The 21,100-nt window shown below is 42.8% G+C and overlaps 1 protein-coding gene across 1 annotated transcript in view; it reads left to right on the forward strand.

Annotated features, from left to right (window-relative positions):
• LOC149453931 (complement C3-like) overlaps positions 1-21,100 on the forward strand; it is a gene marked incomplete at its 5' end in the record, with an annotated part of 75,801 nt that overhangs the window by 15,186 nt on the left and 39,515 nt on the right. The window contains 6 exons of the mRNA XM_089688004.1: positions 3,149-3,224; positions 6,421-6,580; positions 8,495-8,596; positions 12,343-12,493; positions 14,870-15,033; positions 18,972-19,130. Coding sequence (XP_089544130.1) covers positions 3,149-3,224; positions 6,421-6,580; positions 8,495-8,596; positions 12,343-12,493; positions 14,870-15,033; positions 18,972-19,130 — 812 coding nt within the window. The remainder of the gene's footprint in view (positions 1-3,148; positions 3,225-6,420; positions 6,581-8,494; positions 8,597-12,342; positions 12,494-14,869; positions 15,034-18,971; positions 19,131-21,100) is intronic.

Genomic DNA, 21,100 nt, shown 5'->3' on the forward strand with positions numbered 1-21,100 from the left:
ACAATTTTGGTTCTCAGGTCCTCAGACAGTTCTCGTCTCCTCTTTCTGTTGTCCATGCTTAGTGTGGCACAGACAGACACACAATGCAAAGGTTAAGTGAACGTCTCTCCTTTTTATCTGCTTTCAGGTGTGATTTCTATATTGCCCACACCTGTTACTTGCCCCAGGTGAGTTTACAGGAGCATCACATGCTTGTAACATTCTTATTTATCCGCAGTTGTGAAAGGGTGCCAATACTTTTGTCCAGCCCATTTTTGGAGGTTTGTGTGACATTATGTCGAATTTGCTTTCTTTCCTCCCTTTTTTTGTTTTGTCCCAATACACACAAAGGGAATAAACATGTGTATAGCAAAACATGTGTTAATGCAATACGTTTCGTGAGAAATACATGATTTCCTGGAGAAATATCAAGGGTGCCAACAATTTCGGCCATGACTGTATATAGATATATATATGTGTCTCTCTCTCTTTCTCTCTGTATCCCCAATAAAAGTAAAAACCTTTAAGAAACGATAACTGAAAACAACAAAACGTGAAACCAAGAAGAATAGGTGTCCTCATAGGAAAGTATAACATGTAGGATTTCCCATCACTTTCTGTCCCAGTGACAATGGTCACAGGACAAATAGAAAAGGTGAATCCTCCTAATATGGACATTTCTTCCAATTCCTTCTGCTATGATTGTAGGGGAGCAATCACATACTTTCTTTAGCTTGGCTGCTGACTTGGTTTACTTCAAGTTTTCACTAGGCTGGATGATAGACTTAGTGTTACTAAACCCACAACAGTAAAAGCAGTCTGTATATGCAGTAAAGCATGTTTGTTATACTCACTGTGGAACCTAAGGGGTTAATCCTCTGCATTGTGTTAAAATGCTGTTTGATCCTGATTTCTCTGATCCTCCCCTTCTTCCAGTGTCCCCCTCTTGATCTCCTGATAAGACATATTATGTGGAGACACTCTTTACATGCTCAGTTTGGTGTGTATTGCTAGAGAGGTTTTTTTTTTCTTTGGAGAGTGCATTTGATCAGCACAGGGCCAATCAGCACTGTCTAGACAGAGGTCAGGGGTTCTGCATCCTCCCAGAAAGAAAACTCCTACAAGTTTTAACCAGTGCTCTGCTGGACACTGATAGAAGTCACAAGACTTCTTTAACTGCTGATGAGAAAAGGTATGTAGCAGTTTATATTTACTAAACTAATTTCATTTCCATGTTCTGTGTACTGTGGGAGACCAGATATAGTGAATGCAGAGTCCAGGGAGACCAGATATAGTGGATGCAGGGTCCTGGGGAGACCAGATATAGTGAATGCAGGGTCCTGGGGAGACCAGATATAGTGAATGCAGGGTCCTGGGGAGACCAGATATAGTGAATGCAGGGTCCTGGGGAGACCAGATATAGTGAATGCAGGGTCCGGGGAGACCAGATATAGTGAATGCAGGGTCCGGGGAGACCAGATATAGTGAATGCAGGGTCTGGGGAGACCAGATATAGTGAATGCAGGGTCCGGGGAGACCAGATATAGTGAATGCAGGGTCTGGGGAGACCAGATATAGTGAATGCAGGGTCTGGGGAGACCAGATATAGTGAATGCAGGGTCCGGGGAGACCAGATATAGTGGATGCAGGGTCCGCGGAGACCAGATATAGTGAATGCAGGGTCCGGGGAGACCAGATATAGTGAATGCAGGGTCCAGGGAGACCAGATATAGTGAATGCAGGGTCCGGGGAGACCAGATATAGTGGATGCAGGGTCCAGGGAGACCAGATATAGTGAATGCAGGCTCCAGGGAGACCAGATATAGTGAATGCAGGGTCCAGGGAGACCAGATATAGTGAATTCAGGGTCCTGGGAGACCAGATATAGTGGATGCAGGGTCCTGGGGAGACCGGATATAGTGAATGCAGGGTCCGGGGAGACCAGATATAGTGAATGCAGGGTCCGGGGAGACCAGATATAGTGAATGCAGGGTCCTGGGGAGACCAGATATAGTGAATGCGGGGTCCGGGGAGACCAGATATAGTGAATGCAGGGTCCTGGGAGACCAGATATAGTGGATGCAGGGTCCTGGGGAGACCAGATATAGTGAATGCAGGATCCGGGGAGACCAGATATAGTGAATGCAAGGTCCGGGGAGACCAGATATAGTGAATGCGGGGTCCGGGGAGACCAGATATAGTGGATGCAGGGTCTGGGGAGACCAGATATAGTGAATGCAGGGTCCTGGGATTAGTAACATAGCTGCATTAAGTCCCTGCTGAACCGGATGAATTTTGATCAGTGTGTGGCAGTCCCTGTTTGACAGAAGTCAATCATTAGAAAAACTAGTTGGAAAACAGTTGTTGATCGGCAGCAGCAGCTAATTAGCTGATCAGTGTACTTCAAAATTGTTGGGTCCCGCTGTCAGAATATAATGTCCTGGAGGGGGGGGGATTCCTCTATCCACCTTGCTTGTGTAGATAGAGGATTCTGTTAATTTTACCCATCTATGACCAGCTTTAATGGACTTTAATTACCTAAGTTTACCATCAAACCTTATTTTCCGTAGTGTAGTGGCAGGCTCTTGAGATTTAAGGCAGCAATGTTTTGCTGGGAAAATAAATGGAAAAATTTATTTCATACTTACCGTAATTTTCCTTTCCTGGTGCCAATCCATGGCAGCATACATGTGGTAGTATGCTGCCATGTTAGCACCAGGAAAATTTTAAATTGTATCAAGTACCTTAATTTACCTTTCCTGGCGCAAATCCATGACAGCATACTACCAAATGTTGGTGCCAGGAAATCTATATATGCATGTGCAGAGCGACAGAAAGGGATGGGGATAGGTGGAGTTCTATAGTCCGGCAGAGGAGAACTCGGACAGTGTTGTCCACCATTTTTTAAAAGCAGAAAAAAAAGCAGAAATACAATGACATTTGTATGCATTGCAGAGATGTACAGAATTCGTTTTTTTTGCAAGCCACGCACTTTAATGTCACCACCAGTATGTTCAGGATCTGGTATGGGATCTCCTTCAATTTACCATTGTTTGAAACCTGGACCTCATCTTTCTGTTTTTTTTTTGTTTAAAAATGCAATGAGTTATGGTTGAGATCATGCCTAACTGAATTATGTTTGCTAATTCATTTTATCTTTTGGAATTAGGTTTAGCAAGACAGTTGACATTCCGCAAACCAGATGCTTCCTATGGTGCCTGGATTACTACACCATCAAGCACATGGTAATAGAGACAGCTTATTGTACTTCTGTATTATATATATTTATTTGAAGTTTGAAGTTTAGCTAAAATAGTTTTTTTTATTTTGTTTTGGATAAAACATGAAAAAATTGGAACCCTTATCAAGTTTATATTACTTGAAAATAGAATAGTCTCAAATAGGATGATACAGTCACCACCAGACATAGATACAGTATTTAATATCTACTTTTTATAAATTTGCACTATTGATATTTCCTAAAGTGCACATATGAAACACCAATACGATATTACTTTAAATATAAAATATAAAAGAAAATCTGCACCAGCCTGTCCAGGAAATATATTTATAGTGGCCACCTTTCCATGTATCAATGTAACTTTCACATCAGGACACAAGTCCACAAATCCCACTTCACCAGTATATAATAATTATTATTCATTTATTCCTAAAAATATATATCCTTATGGATTTGTTAAGAATGATTTAAAACGTATTATATACAGTATTTTTCACATAATCTGAGCAAAACTGAAATAAACACTTGTCTGTGCTCAGATTACTATAGTTCAAGATATAGCTCTTAACACACTTTTAAGTACACTTATAAAATCTATTGGGATATATATTTTCGGGCTGGACTCCTGACACAGAAAAAATCATGTGAATATATTCTTCAATAGTCAAAACGGATATATATACAGTATCTGCTTTGTGTGCCCCAAATGCCTCTGCAAAACCCAGATATTATTTGTAAAAATATCTGTGGCATCATCACTGTGCTGTACATAGCCTATGCAGAGAGTAGAGAAACTTTTCAATTCCTGTTCTTGAAACTAAAAGGTCTTAAACAACAATAAAAAAACTAAATGATGTAATTTTTCCACATGCTGCTCATTTCATCCTAGGCTCATTTTATATCCATCGGTGCTTAATATGACTCCATGTGTGTTTATTTGTTTCCTCCCCTGCTTAATATGACTCCACTTGTACCTATTCTGTCTCCTCCCCTGCTTAATATGACTCCACTTGTGCCTATTCTGTCTCTTACCCTGTTTAATATGACTCCACTTGTGCCTATTCGTCTCCTCCCCTGCTTAATATGACTCCACTTGTGCCTATTCTGTCTCCTTCCCTGCTTAATATGACTCCACTTGTGCCTATTCTGTCTCCTACCCTGTTTAATATGACTCCACTTGTGCCTATTCTGTCTTCTCCCCTGCTTAATATGACTCTACTTGTGCCTATTCTGTCTCCTCCCCTGCTTAATATGACTCCACTTGTGCCTATTTTGTCTCCTCCCCTGCTTAATATGACTCCACTTGTGCCTATTTTGTCTCTTCATCTGCTTAATATGACTCCACTTGTGCATATTCTGTCTCCTCCCCTGCTTAATATGACTCCACTTTTGCCTATTCTGTCTCCTCCCCTGCTTAATATGACTCCACTTGTGCCTATTCTGTCTCCTCCCCTGCTTAATATGACTCCACTTGTGCCTATTCTGTCTCCTCCCCTGCTTAATATGACTCCACGTGTGCCTATTCTGTCTCCTACCCTGTTTAATATGACTCCACTTGTGCCTATTCTGTCTCCTCCCCTGCTTAATATGACTCCACTTGTGGATATTCTGTCTCCTCCCCTGCTTAACATGACTCCACCTGTGCCTATTCTGTCTCCTCATCTGCTTAATATGACTCCACTTGTGCCTATTTTGTCTCCTCCCCTGCTTAATATGACTCCACTTGTGCCTATTCTGTCTCCTCCCCTGCTTAATATGACTCCACTTTTGCCTATTCTGTCTCCTCCCCTGCTTAATATGACTCCACTTGTGCCTCTTCTGTCTCCTCCCCTGGTTAATATGACTCCACTTGTGCCTATTCTGTCTCCTCCCCTGCTTAATATGACTCCACTTGTGCCTATTCTTTCTCCTACCCTGTTTAATATGACTCCACGTGTGCCTACTCTGTCTCTTCCCCTGCTTAATATGACTCCACTTGTGCCTATTCTGTCTCCTCCCCTGGTTAATATGACTCCACTTGTGCCTATTCTGTCTCCTCCCCTGCTTAATATGACTCCACCTGTGCCTATTCCGTCTCTTCCCCTGTTTAATATGACTCCACTTGTGCCTATTCCGTCTCCTCCCCTGCTTAATATGACTCCACTTGTGCCTATTCTGTCTCCTACCCTGTTTAATATGACTCCACTTGTGCCTATTCTGTCTCCTCCCCTGCTTAATATGACTCCACTTGTGGATATTCTGTCTCCTCCCCTGCCTAATATGACTCCACTTGTGCCTATTCTGTCTCCTCCCCTGCTTAATATGGCTCCACTTGTGCCTATTCTGTCTCCTACCCTGTTTAATATGACTCCACTTGTGCCTATTCTGTCTCCTCCCCTGCTTAATATGACTCCACTTGTGCCTATTCTGTCTCCTCCCCTGCTTAATATGACTCCACTTGTGCCTATTCTGTCTTCTCCCCTGCTTAATATGACTCCACTTGTGCCTATTCTGTTTCCTCCCCTGCTTAATATGACTCCACTTGTGCCTATTCTGTCTCCTCCCCTGCTTAATATGACTCCACCTGTGCCTATTCCGTCTCCTCCCTTGTTTAATATGACTCCACTTGTGCCTATTCTGTCTCCTCCCCTGCTTAATATGACTCCACTTGTGCCTATTCTGTCTCCTCCCCTGCTTAATATGACTCCACTTGTGCCTATTCTGTCTCCTACCCTGTTTAATATGACTCCACTTGTGCCTATTCTGTCTCCTACCCTGTTTAATATGACTCCACTTGTGCCTATTCTGTCTCCTCCCCTGCTTAATATGACTCCATTTGTACATATGTATCTCCTCTCCTGCACAATATGACTCTATTTGTGCTTATTTATATCTTCCCCTGCTTAACATGACTCTACTTGTATATATGTACATCCTCCCCTTCTTAATATGACTGTATTTGTGATTATGTATTTCCTATTTTGCTTAATATGACTAAATTTGTGTTTATTTATCTGCTCCCCTGCTTAATATGACTTCACTTACACTTATTCTGTCACCTCACCTGCTTAATGACTCCACTTGAACTTGTTCTGTCTCCTCCCCTGCCTAATGTAATCCCACATGTGCTTATAACATCTACTTTATGGAACTCCATCCTTTACGATGAGTCCTCTAGCACCCTCTGGCTTACCATTGTTATCATGACTTGTCTTCCACAGGCTCACCGCTTATGTTGTGAAAGTCTTCGCCCTAGCTCAAGGCTTAATCAGCATTGACAGAGATGTTCTGTGCAACTCTGTGAAATGGCTTTTATTGGAGAAGCAGAAACCAGATGGCGTATTTGAGGAAAATTACCCAGTATACCATCAGGAGATGGTGGTACGTACATTATAGATATTGCTTTCCAAAAAAAATCTTCTGTATACCAAAGTGATGCTAAAATTATTTGGCTGCACCAGGGGCGGACTGACAACTCATGGGGCCCCCGGGCAATAAGGGATCATGGGGCCCCTGTGTCCTTGCCCAAACTCAAAAAAGCCTATGAAAAAGGTACCAGGGGCATCTCATGGGGCCCCCTACTGACCCCGGGCCCTCGGGCAGTGCCCGAGTTTCCAAATGGTCAGTCCGCCCCTGGTCTGCACAAATGAAGAAGGTGTTTGCAGCACCTGTACATTTTAAAAGCATGCTGATCTAAATCTTTGTTATTGCAATAAACAGACTTTTGTAGCCACCAGAGATATTTGTATTTTACTGTAACTGCTCATCTACAATTCTTAGACTGGAACTTCACTTTATTGATGAGCCGAACTGCCCTTGGTTCAGTTAGAACATTTTTCAGCAAACTTCAAAGAAGTCTGGATGCCAAACCCCAAACCTCATGGAAATCAATGGAAGCTAAATCTGCTAAATTAAAAATGCCCATTTTCTGGGCTAATCGTCAAAGGGGTGTAAAAAAAATAGCAAGAGGGTGGGCAGTACCCTAGGGATCATGAACCAATGCATTCTTAAAAATTCTATTCCTTCAGGAGTAGTGATTTTTTTATTTAAAGTGGAACACTCTGGCATGGATTTTAATGGGGTATACCAAATTAGGAAAGAAATAAATGCGGGTCCCCCTGGAAATCCAGAGCAGGCTCTTTGGGTCTGATAGAGATTTTAAGGTTTGCTCTAAAAAGCCAAATCCTTATTCCGAGCATACAGCCTGGCTGGTCAGGAAAGGGGTGGATGAGCATGCGCCCTCAATATAAGAAGGGGTGTTTTACTATGGGTAGCCCCACCAGGCAAAGTATCTAGTTCCCATATTAATGATGACAAGGGCCTCTTTTCCACAACCCTGACCTGGTGTTTGTGGGGGGTCTGCGGGTGGGGGTCTTATTGGAATCTGGAAGCCGCCTTACCAATAAGGGGGCACCTAAATACCAGCCTTCCTATATGAAGGAGTTTAGGGTTCAAAGTACCCATATTCATTCAGAAAAAATTGTTTTTACCTATAAATAGAGATATCCAAATGTTTGACGAGTCCTTTATTAAAAAAAGTAAAATTCCCCAAAAATGTCCCTTGTTGTAAATCCACTGTCAATCCCAATGCCTGCCACTCGCCAACTTGCCAGATGAAAAAAAAAGGCAAACATGAGCACACAACCTGAGTTCACAACTGATCCCAATGGTACACATAGCCTACTGATAGCTCCTGAAGCTGCCATCAGCTATAGAAGAAAAGGGACAGGGTAGTTGTGACATCGGTGACCAAACGGAATGAATTCTTGGCCAGTCTTCAGATCCCCAGAGCCGCCATCTTGGATGCGGAAGCCAGCTGCCTCCATCTGCACATGCATGGGGCACTGTGTGACTGGTCCTGCAGCCTCCTGGAATGTGTAACATGTCCCAGGGGGTTGTGGGTGGGTAAAGGGGGATCAGGCCAAGTTGATGTAAATCTTACCTAGGGTGAAATTGCATAAATGTGGGAGAGGGTACCTGTCACAAAAACGTACCTTCTTACACTTTTAAGGGAAGGCCTGCTTTAAGATTTGATATCAGCAACATAAGAGTATGTCATTCCTAATCAATTCTTGGAGGAGCTCCAGTGGTAATCTTTTTGGTGCCCACTAAATAAATGGCTCCAGAATTGGCACAGAGGCCCCAGCTACTTACTGTATTCTTCTGTATAAGCCTGAGCCATTTGCAGCAAACATCTGACATGACCTAAAACAGGCAATTGTTATGGACAGATATAGCTAAGTTATAGCCATAAAGCCTCAACTTTCAATAACTAAAAGTGTCTTCTTTGTATAGGGTGGACTTATAAAAGGAGCTGTTGAACTAGACTCTACGCTCACCGCATTTGTCCTTATCGCTATGCTGGAAAGTGAAGAAACCTGTAATGGACATGTAGATGTAAGTAGTTGAATGATCTCTTCAATGACTGCTCTGTTCCTTACCCCATTCCATTTTTAATACCACTGTAAATCCATATACATGTTGTTATTATGCTGCTCTGGAGCTGAGAAATCAATATCTTACTGTGTGTAGACAAGTGTATCTAAACTTTTTTCTTTGTTTTGGATAGAGTAGGGAATGGTTAGAGTAGGGAATGTCAGCATTTTTTTGGTGTCTCTTTGGGGGAGAATTTCCTTTAATTCATGTCTTGAGACACAAGAGTGAGTTAGAGAACATCCCTTCTTAGACAGTTATTACTGGAACAAGTGTCCTTATTCATGCTATGGTGACAACTCCTATTTTTTAACTTTCTCTCATTTTCATTGCTGAGGACAATAATCACAAGTACAAACCGAGACAGTGAATCTTCCCAGTGAGGACACAGGGAGCAAAAATGATCCTAACAGGGGCTCTAACCCTTTCCTGCTTAATCCATAACTGAAAAATATTTTTGGTTTTAGATAAACTGTAAGTTACATAGTTACATAGTTAGTCTGGCTGAAAAAAACAAAAGTCCATCCAGGTTAACCATTAAAAAAAAAAAAAAGTTATAATCCCACACCCACAGTTGATCCAGAGGAAGGCAAAAAAAAACCCAGCAAAGCACGATCCAATTTGCTCCTGCAGGGGAAAAAATTCTTTCCTGATCCCCCGAGAGGCAATCGGATATTCCCTGGATTAACTTTACCTATAAATGTTAGTATCCAGTTATATTCTGTGTATCCAAGAAAGAATCCAGGACTGTTTTAAAGCAATCTACTGAGCTGAAGATGAACAAATGGAGGAAATTATGGGTTGGGAAGTAAGAAGTGTAGGATGGACAGCAAAGAGGATATATTGGCAGTTGGAGGAATTTACGGGCAAATAGATGGATGTACAGGCAGCTGGATTGATTGGTGGACGGACGGGCAAGTAGACGCATATACAGGCATTTGAACTGATTGCTGAACTATGGGCTAATAAATGGATATATGGACAGCTGGACTTCACTGGTGGATGGATGGACAATTAGACTAATTGACGGACAGATGGGCAAACAGATGGATATATGGGCAGCTGGGCTGATTGATGGATGGACGGATGAACAAATAGATGGACTGATGGATGGATGGGTAAGTAGATGGATATACAGGCAACTGGACTGATTAACGGACGGATGGGCAAATAGATGGATATATACAGTTGTGGCCAAAATTATTCAACCCCCACTGAAATTGAGTGTTTTGGCCAGTTTGACATTGCTTTTGATCATTCAGTCATCTTGCTTACATTTACATTAAAGAGGCACTTGTAGGTCAGACAAATATAACATAACAGTTATAATGAAATAACCACAAATGTCTTTTCTGTGCTCACAGCATTATCAGTTTTATTCAACCCCCAAGTGACATTCAATCTTAGTACTTAGTACAGCATCCTTTTACAGTTATAACAGCTTTTAAACGTGAAGCATAGCTTGACACAAGTGTCTTGCAGCGATCTACGGGTATCTTCGCCCATTCTTCATGGGCAAAGGCCTCCAGTTCAGTCACATTCTTAGGCTTGCGCACTGCAACTGCTTTCTTTAAGTCCCACCAGAGGTTCTCAATCGGATTTAAGTCTGGTGACTGCGATGGCCACTCCAAAATGTTCCAGCCTTTCCTCTGCAACCATGCTCTAGTGGACTTGGAGGTATGCTTGGGATCATTGTCCTGTTGAAAGGTCCAACGTCTCCCAAGCCTCAGGTGTGTGACGGACTGCATCACGTTTCCATCCAATATCTCCTGGTACTGAAGAGAATTCATGGTACCTTGCACACGCTGAAGCTTCCCTGTACCTGCAGAAGCAAAACAGCCCCAAAGCATGATTGACCCTCCACCATGCTTCACAGTAGGCAAGGTGTTCTTTTCATCATAGGCCTTGTTCTTCCTCCTCCAAACATAGCGTTGATCCATGGGCCCAAACAGTTCTAATTTTGTTTCATCAGTCCACAGAACACTATCCCACAACTTTTGTGGTTTGTCCACATGGCTTTTGGCATACTGCAGTCGACTCTTCTTATTCTTTGGAGACAGCAAGGGGGTACGCCTGGGAGTTCTGGCACGGAGGCCTTCATTACGCAGTGTGCGTCTTATTGTCTGGGCTGAAACTTCTGTACCCACATCTGACAAATCTTTTCTCAGTTCCTCAGCAGTCACACGGGGACTTCTCTCCACTCTACGCTTCAGGTAGCGCACAGCAGTCGAAGTCAGCATCTTCTTTCTGCCACGACCAGGTAGCGTTTCAACAGTGCCCTTTGCCTTGAATTTGCGAATGATGCTTCCTAAGGTGTCTCTTGGTATGTTTAACATCTTTGCAATCTTCTTATAGCCATTGCCCTTCCTGTGAAGAGAAATCACCTCTTCTCTTGTCTTCCTGGACCATTCTCTTGCCTTCACCATGTTTGTAACCACACCAGTAAATGTCTAGAAGGAGCTGAGTATCACAGTCATTTTAAAGCTGCCTAATTGGTGCTTATTATGCTTGATTGCTGCTCGGTGACATCCACAGGTGTTTTCAATACCTGATGGAAAGCACCTGTATGAACCTCTGTTCTTCAGAGTGGTAGTCTTTAAGGGGTTGAATAATTGTGGCAATGAAGAAACCACATAAGAACCATTTACTACTGTATTACATAAACAATTGATGTCATTTTAGTTGCATTTGGGTAGTTACAACGTCCTTGTAGGATTTGATTCTGAATACAATTCCAAATGTACACTATAGTCCCTAAACCCCTTTACAGCATTGGGGGTTGAATAATTTTGGCCACAACTGTAGGTAGTTGGACTGATTGATGGATGGATGGGCATGTAAATGGAAATACAGGTATTTGGAGTTATTGACAGACAGGTGGGCAAGTAGCTGGATATTTGAGCAGCTGGACTGATTGATGGATGGGCAAGTAGATGGATATACAGGCAGTTGGACTGATTGACAGACATGTGGGTAAATAGATGGATATATGAGCATTTAGACTGATTGATGGATGGACAGGCACGTAGATGGATGTAAAGGCAGTTGGACTGATTGACAGATGGATAGGCTGATACATCGATTTATTGGCAGCTGGACTGATTGATGGATGGACAGGCAAGTAGATAGATATACAGGCAATTGGACCAACTAATACATGGGCAGATGGGCAAATAGATTTATACAAGGACATTTGGATTGATTGATGCATGGACAGGAAAATAGATGGACATACGGGCAGTTGGACTGATAGACAAAGACATATGGTTAGATGAGGGTAAGGATGAATGGCTATATTTAAAGACTGATGTGTGGATAGATTGATAGACAGATAAAATAAAAAAAATGGATGACAGAATGATAGAAGGCCAAACCACTAGATGGCTATAAGGACAGATAGACTGAAAGATAGAGATGGATGAATGGATGAGTAAGTGGATGGATGGACATGTATAACAGAAAATAGATTAAAGGTTGGATGAGTAGCCAGATGAATGGATAGACGAGAAACCATTTGAATGGAAGGATGGAAAATGGATATACAGCAGAATGGACACTCTTGAAGATGCTTAAGAAGATACGAAAATAATGAATATATATACCATCATATTGTCTCTCTTACAGTAGCATTACTTTGTTACATTCTAAGGCATTCACCAATTCTCTATTAAGCCTGATGTCAATCTATGTTGCAATATTTTGCTCTGCAGAACTTACGACTCAGCATTGACAAAGCTATAAACTACATTGTGCAACAGTATCCAAAAATCGCAAAGCCATATTCCATCGCCATCACTTCTTATGCCCTGGCCAGAGCTGGAAAGCCGGTGAACATCAATAAGTTCATGTCTGCGTCTACAGGTAAAGTATCAATGCTTACAAGACAAGATGACAGATTAGGCTAGGCACTGCTAAGTATAGTAATAAACCCCTGTATTGATGAGTGGTTCAGTATTCAGAAAGATCTTGTCAGTTTTGTAATGTTGGCTGAGACATCTAAATAAAGGAGAAGAATAATATAGTAATAAGCTATCAGATGTTCATGATTTACCCTACTCTACTTAAAAGGAATATTTTTTTTACTCTTTGTGTCCCTAATTAAGTTTTTCTCTCACTTCCTGTCCTGGTGACATGCTGTCAAGTAATAGGCAGAAATCCCCCCCCAAATGGGGCCATAAGGGAAGTAAAAATTTCAAAGGAGGTTTAACCTTCCTTCACGCTATAAAAAACCTTTATTTGATGGTGATCCGTAATGGATTATTAACAGGGATAGAAAGGTTGCACTTCAATGATGTATATTGTAAGCCAATTTCACCTTTTCAAGTCTTTTGATTTTTTTCCCAGATGTTGGTCAACTATAGCAACCTTTATATTTCTCTAAAGGGCTCCTTCACGTGGGTGGCTGGGAGGCGGCCAAAGAAGGTGGTTATACTGCTGTTTTACCAACCCCAACCATCCACCTGAACAAAGAGATGCAGCCACTCAGGGCTGTACATGATGCTTTACTTCATAGGCATGGCAAGAATTTTTTATTTTTTTTCCAAAAAAGTATTTTATTGAAATATGAAAGGCATATCAAGTCATATACAGATACGGATCACAGTCCGCGCATATACATCTTGCATGTTCTCCCGTAACGCAGACGGGTCATAAGACATTTGTTTAAAGTACGAATCATCTTGAGGCAAAATATCATAATATACCAGATGCATAATATAAATCAGTGGAAATAATGATTATAATAGGTAAGCTGGTGGGGCTGGGGGGGTGGGGTCAATGATTAAGTAATCGCAACTAAACCAATCACATCAATAGATATTGGCCAAACTAACAAAGATTCTACTTTTAGTTTAAGATACAGTCCGGTTAGACTTAATCCATGGAGCAATTCCTGAGGTGAAAGCTTTAAAGGCTTTCTGTGCCCCCGAATCTCATCTCATTCATTCATTCATTCATTGAAAGGCGATAAATATTTGTAGTTTGGAAATGATTCCAACAAGCCCAAGTCTTCCTGAATCTCTCGGGGCATTCCCTTGCCACTGAAATCAGTTCCTCCATCTCCGCAATCCTGATGACCCTAAGAAACCACTCTCGCACAGTGGGAACATATTCTGATCGCCAGTGGACAGGAATACACTGCTTTGCCGTGTTTATCATATGTAAGGCAAGCGACTTATGATAAGTCCTAAAAGGAAGTGAGGAGTGATGGAGTAAAAATTGTGCGGGGGTGAAGTCTAGGGTGTACGTAGTTACTTGTGTGATTATGTCTCGAACTTTGGCAAGAATTAAACAACATGTCAATGGGGCTGTGCCTTAACCACCCTGCAACCGGAAATGTTCAGGAAAATTTTTTAGAGGGAATTTGACAGGTGGAGAGGAGGCAATAAGTCACCTCCTCACCGCTTGTTATTTGCCTTCTAAAAATCAATTCAGAGAGGCGGCAATGCTAGGCACATGTCTGAACCAGCCTTAAAAATTTCCTTTAAGATCCTGATGCCCAACCTGTGGCTTCAGGGCTACCTGTGCAGAACTTTGTACACATCAGCAGTCAACTGTAGGAGTAGGCATGACGCCAATAATTCTTGCTTCCTAAATGAACTGTAATGGCAGCCATGTTTAGGAGTCTCATGACCAGGGGTGGACTGACCATTTGGAAACTCGGGCACTGCCCGAGGGCCCGGGGTCAGTAGGGGGCCCCATGAGATGCCCCTGGTACCTTTTTCATAGGCTTTTTTTAGTTTGGGCAAGGACACAGGGGCCCCATGATCCCCTATTGCCCGCGGGCCCCATGAGTTGTCAGTCCGCCCCTGCTCATGACACATGTCCTCAGACTATAACTGTCCTGCTGTATGTCTCCAACCACATCAGTTGCAGATCTGGAGTCTCTGACCTTCTTCTGTAGTATGTTTGCAGACAGTGACATTATATATAGTGACAATTAGTGAGGGGCCACAGTTGCAGCCCCTTAAATGACTGCCACTGTTTTAAGTTGTGTAGCTTGTAAATAGTAAATCACTTCATAAGATCAGATTCAGTTCAAACAGTGCCATCTAAATCCTTTAGAAATTAAATAGAGATGCCAGTGAACACCGACCCTTATGCATGATCCCAATAAAGTAGTTGGTCCCGTGAGCAGAAAACGACCCAGCGGTCAAGGTGCAAGCAATTCATTGTTGTTGGAGATGCACTTTAACTTATTCTGGCTCATGTCTAATTACCACAAAATCTCTCTTCTAGATAACAATCACTGGGTGGAACCTGGCTCCCACCACCTATCACTGGAGGCTTCATCCTATGCACTCCTTGCTCTTGTCAAGATGAAAGAGTTTGACAAGGCTGCACCAGTAGTCCGATGGCTCACAGAGCAGAGATTCCATGGGGCAGTGTGGGGATCAACACAGGTATGTGCCTCTGGGGGTAATCCCATCTAGCCTAATATTTTTAACTAAGTTTTCCTAAAACACTGCTTTAGTGAGCCTCGATTCTGCATGTTGAAGCTAAATATAGGACAATAACATATCAAACACATGTAGCTGAATTTCTGTAAGAAATAGGCAGTAAAGGAAAAGGAACTAGAATTCTTGCAATGTACTGTATATAGTCCACCTGGAGGAGATTGCATTTTTCTGAATATTCTTGGGAGCAGGGGCGGACTGACCATTTGGAAACTCGGGCACTGCCCGAGGGCCTAGGGTCAGTAGGGGGCCCCATGAGATGCCCCTGGTACCTTTTTCATAGGCTTTTTTGAGTTTGGGCAAGGACAGAGGGGCCCCATGATCCCCTATTGCCCGGGGGCCCCATGAGTTGCCAGTCCGCCCCTGCTTGGGAGTGATACAGCTTTACACCATGGATAGTCTGGCTAACACTAGAATTCTTACAATATGGGCAGTTATAACAGGTACACCTTGCTAGTACTGAGTTGGACCCCCTTTTGCCCTCAGAACTGCCTTAATTCTTCATGGCATAGATTCAACAATGTGTTGGAAACATTCCTCAGAGATTTTGATCCATTTTGACACGAGAGCATCACGCAGTTGCTGAGAGTTTGTTGACTGCACATCCATGAACCATTGCTACAAGGCAGGATGGATCCATGCTTTCATGTTGTTTACACCAACTTCTGACCCTACCATCTGCATGTCGCAGCTGAAATCGAGACTCATCAGACCAGGCATCGTTTTTCTAATCTTCTAATTGTCCAATTTAGATGAGCCCGTGCGAATTGTAGCCTCCATTTCCTGTTCTTAGCTGACAGGAGTGGCACCCAGTGTGGTCTTCTGCTGCTGTAGCCCATCTGTTTCAAGGTCTGATGTGTTGTGTGTTCAGAGATGGTATTCTGCATAACTTGGTTGTAACAAGTGATTATTTGAGTTACTGTCCATTCTCCTCTGACCTCTGACATCAACAAGGCATTTTCATCCACATAACTGCCGCTTATCTTTTTCGGACCATTCTCTGTAAACCCTAGAGATGGTTGTGCATGAAAATCCCAGTAGATCAGCAGTTTTTGAAATACTGAGACCAGCCCATCTTACACCAACAACCATGCCATGTTCAAAGCCACTTACAGTAAATCCCCTTTCTTCCCCATTCTGATGCTCAGTTTGAACTTCAGCAAGTCGTCTTCACCACGTCTAGATGCCTAAATGCATTGAGTTGCTGCTATGTGATTGGCTGATTTGCATTTTGTGTTACCAAGAGATTGAAGAGGTGTAATGTGGCCAGTGAGTGTATACATAGCAGTGTAACTGAGCATACTGCCTTTATTAGGTATGATGATGGTCATAGCTTTCCTGGTTCAAAAAAACAATGCTAGCGTCAATCAATGAAGTAGTGGCAGTGATCACTACAGTGATTTGCAGCTTCCACAGGAATATGCCAGGTATGGAACATACAGTACTCACATCTGTAACCAATCAGTGTGTTTTCTGATCATGTAATCACAGTGACAGTGATGACATGATGTTTACACAAGCTTTATTAGTAAACAAATCTCTCCTGGCTCCAGGAATCGGGCTATATCTTTCTTTACGCATAGTGCCACCTTAACAGCATCATAGCCCCCTGGGCAAAGTAATGCATTGGGGCCCCTACCAGGGAGATGGTGGCTTGCAGCATGCATTTTGCTCCACAGCAAACAGTGGGTATGGGTAAATTATGCTACATATTGGGCTTGGCTTTTTAGTCTGATTATAAATTTTAGTCTGATTTTTTTACAACTTTTATTTATTTTTTACAAAATTTTAACATTTTTTATTTTTTACCTAATTTTAATTTAATATTTTTTTAACCTTTTGTGTTTCACAATGCTGTTGGGGGGATCTTTGCTTTGGTTAGATATCAGAGGTTTAAATAAACCCCTGAAGTCTCACTTTTGAGTCAGAGAAAGGGACTGATGAAACGCATCCCCCAGTTCCTTTCTGCAGCCTCAGATGCACTGCAGATGAATAAACAGGAGACAGAGACCCCTGTTCATTCACAAATGGAAGCAAACCGTTTACTATGCTTCAGTTATAAATGAACACAGTGAGTGATTGGTACCATTCACTCAGAAAAGAAAGGGGTGGTAAATTACATGTTTACTAGCCCCTTCCACACTCTCCATCCTGAAGATCCCCCTGTGTGCCTGCAGCTGCTGGTGGGAGGGGAGGGAAGCCTTGCAGTGCTGCAGGGGAGGGGGTACACAGGGGGGCCCAGGCAATGAAGGAAATCCAATGGTGATCAGTGCAGGGGGAAATAACCAGAATCAATCTTTTTTGTGCAGACCCTGTTCCGTTTTTTTCCCCCACCCACCGCACTGATCACCTGCTCTATCCAAATGTGATTCCCCCTGCTGTGGGAAGGGGAGAACTGCAGGGAACTCCCATGCACATGGGGTGCTCATGCAAAAAGACGGCCATGTGTATGCACCCATCATGCAAACAGAAATACATACAATTTGTAACAAAGACAAGTGCAGTATTAAAGAAAAAACTCAAAGTTTCCATAAGATAGGTTTTATTCACATTTGTGTCCATTCATTGCCATATATACAAAAAATATGAAAAAAAAAAACATAATTAAAATAGCGTACCCTACAAAATCCCTATACGTTCTTAAAAGAGAAGTATGGCCAAAGCTTTATTGGTCATGCTTCTCTTCTGTGTGACTGGAGTACACTTGCTTTTGCTCTCCTGTGATGCAAAGCCAGCTTATAGCAGGCTAAAGTCCACTGTCAGTTGAGATCACATATTCGCTGCAGGCTCTGGAAGAATCCCAACCAGGGGCGGACTGACAACTCATGGGGCCCCCGGGCAATAGGGGATCATGGGGCCCCTGTGTCCTTGCCCAAACTCAAAAAAGCCTATGAAAAAGGTACCAGGGGCATCTCATGGGGCCCCCTACTGACCCAAATTTCCAAATGGTCAGTCCGCCCCTGATCCCAACCATATTGTCAGGATCCACCAAGCTGCCTGATTGACAGCTGGCTTTAGCTTTTAGCACGCAGCTGAGAACCAAAGCCAGCTGTACCTGCCCACTCTCCAGCCCAGTAATCCAGTAAACACTGGAGGGGCAGAGGGGAGAGCGGTGACTGACAGTCACAACTCTCCATGACAAGAAGACAGAGAACTGAAAATGGGTTCAGTAGGCTAATTGGTGGTCCTAAAGTAATTGTCAGATTGATGTATGGTGAAAATGCAAAATTGGGTCAGGGCATCTAGTCTTACTCTGGTATCTGTTTCAACCCATTTTTCAGGCCTTTGCCAATACCTACCTCAAATTTTTTTAAAGTGAATCTAAACCCAATGCAGAAGTAAGATGTGAAGGCGTGCGTTAGTTTCCTTTTTCTGGCTTTTTTTAAGCTTCATTTCACCCGGTGATCCTACCAGTAGCACACTTCCTGCCATAGGGTGACAACGCTCACTGTACTATATCTATGGGGTTGGCAGCATTGCAAACAGAAAATGTATAAGGGAGACAGAACACATCCTCCTCCCCGCATCTCCATAACGAAAGGGGTTAGTGGTCTATAGTGTATAGAAGTGAACTTGGCAGCTTGGGGTAACACTGTAGAGAGCATAGGAAATTAGCAACTAACTGGATTACTGGCAGATTCAATTGGAGATTTCTGTACTTATTGAACAGTTTGAAAATGAGCAAATAAGAGTTCATTGTTAGGGTTTAGATACACTTTTAATAGTATAAGCTTTTGAGGAACCTTGGGCTACTGAACCTTTATTGTTGTTTATTGAAAACTTGAAAACTACAGGCAACACAATTTACAGATACCAGTAGCCCATTGACCCATGAATTGCTAAATGTTTTGTGCAATGACTTTATTTTGATGTTTCCTTTGTAGAGTACAATCATGATTTTCCAGTCCATCGCTCAATACTACCAGGATGCTCCAACACGCAAAGAACTGCAAATGGATGTCTCCTTCAAACTTCCTGGTAGAACAGCAGGCACAAAAATTCGTCTGAACAACCAGAATGCCCTGAATGCCCGCTCAGAACAGGTGAGGGCTGAATACTGGGTAGTGCTGGCCCAGACAGGTAGCAGGAACTACAATAAATATTGACAGTGTATGCGTAGAAGAGAAGGAAAATTAAAGTTGCTGAGTGGTGATGGAATGATGTTATACAGTAATAAGAAAACGGTACCTAGAGCTCCCACTTTGATAGGCGATATAACACTTTATGATAGTCCATTAAAGAGGACCTGAACTGTAGGATAGCAAGTTGGACCTGTAGCTTCACAATTAGCAAAGCTTCTGCTTGGGGGCATGTCTGACCTCTGCAGAGACCAATGCCTCTATACGTAGAGCGAGGGACTTTCTCTGGCTGCAACGTTTGTGATATAAGATAACAATATGAGAGTTCATTGAAGAGCATTTGAACTGTAGGATAGGAAGTTGAACCTGTAGATCTGCAATCAGCAAACCTTGTGCTCCCTGCTGATTGGTGAGCTCTGGTTCTAACTTAGGCTGGTCATACATTATACAACTTTCTTGAGATTTTTAGTTTAGATTTACCAAAAACCATATAATATGAGGTCAAACCTAAACAATACTTTCAATTGTAATCAGTTAGGCACACCCTTGCACTACATAGTTGAAGGTAAATCTAAAGGAAATTGGGCAGAAATTGGACAGAAAATTGTATAGTGTATGGCCAGCCTTAGCTGGGGGTGTGTCTGATCTCTGTGTAGCACTACTACCCCCTTAGGTGCTGCTGAAGTATTGGGTCCCCCTATAGTCCCGCACACCCAGGAAACATGCATTTTCCACACAAGCTTGCATCCAGAGTCAGGGATCAGTCATTAGACTTTGTTTTTTGTTGTTTTTATTAGGGGATTTGAACTGGGTTAGGGTTAGGGGTATCCAACACAACAAACACTTTACTCCTGCGCTAGGAAAGGACTCAGTAGAACCAATAGGAATGTTCTGGAATATGCACTGCTTGCTGCCCTCAACAGACCGGGGTGGTCCAAATACACTCAATACAAATGAAGAAACAGAAAAAGGGCACACCGACCTAGTGCATTATCGTTTAAAATAATTTATTGAAGAAACAAAATAGGTATCATACTCACAATGGACATAATAACGCAGGCATGTCAAACTGAACAAGATGTATGATCCAAACAACATCTGAGTCCATACGATGGAACCCTGGATGACCAACTGGCTAACGCGTTTCGAGGACACAACCTCTTCCTCAGAGCCAACCAAGTTTTGGGTCCCCCTATACTCCTGCACAGCCAGGAAACATGCATTTTTCATGCAAGCAGGCATCCAGAGTCAGGGATCAGTTATTAGACTTTGTTTTTTGTTGTTCTTATTAGGGGATTTGAACTGGGATAGGGTTAGGGGTGTATAGGATGCCCAAGGGTACCGACAACTGAGGACAACTTCCTGGAACTATTTACAAGCTTTCTTTTCAGCACAATCTCTGTTTGGAGAGCTAGTCAGCGTCTCCCTAGTGTACCACCCCAGACCCTAGGTGAACTTCTCCTCTTCACCCAGCAATCTGGAGGTATCCCCGAGCAGGGAATCTGGTTCCTATCCCTTGAAAAGATAAACAGTCCAAGATAGGTGGTGCTCTTTCCCCTATCCACCCAGAGAGTGTAGGTATACTCACTCAGATCCTCTGCTATACTGCTGTTGGGTTGGTAGCTGCTAACAGGCCTATTAGCTGGGCCACTCCTTCCCTGCCATATGGGTGGTCCTTGCTCAGGGGGCTGGTGAGTTCTGAGCTTTCCCCCTTTCCAGCTCCAGGCCTGCAGACAGGCCCCATCCCATCGGGCCTCCTCACAGCCTCCTTCCTTTAGTCTCACATCTTCCTCTCTCCTTCTTCCAGCTGACTTTTCCTACTGAGCAGGCTCCAACCACTTTTAAGAGTGTCGCTGCCTTTTTCCAACCTCATGTGGGGTATTGGCCAGGGTCCTTGAGTGCAAGCCAACCACTCCTCAGATCCATCCACTGCC

This window comes from Staurois parvus, unplaced genomic scaffold (assembly GCF_062004578.1).
Source record: "Staurois parvus isolate SC_StPar_1 unplaced genomic scaffold, SC_StPar_1.0 ptg000444l, whole genome shotgun sequence".
Lineage (NCBI taxonomy): Eukaryota > Metazoa > Chordata > Amphibia > Anura > Ranidae > Staurois > Staurois parvus.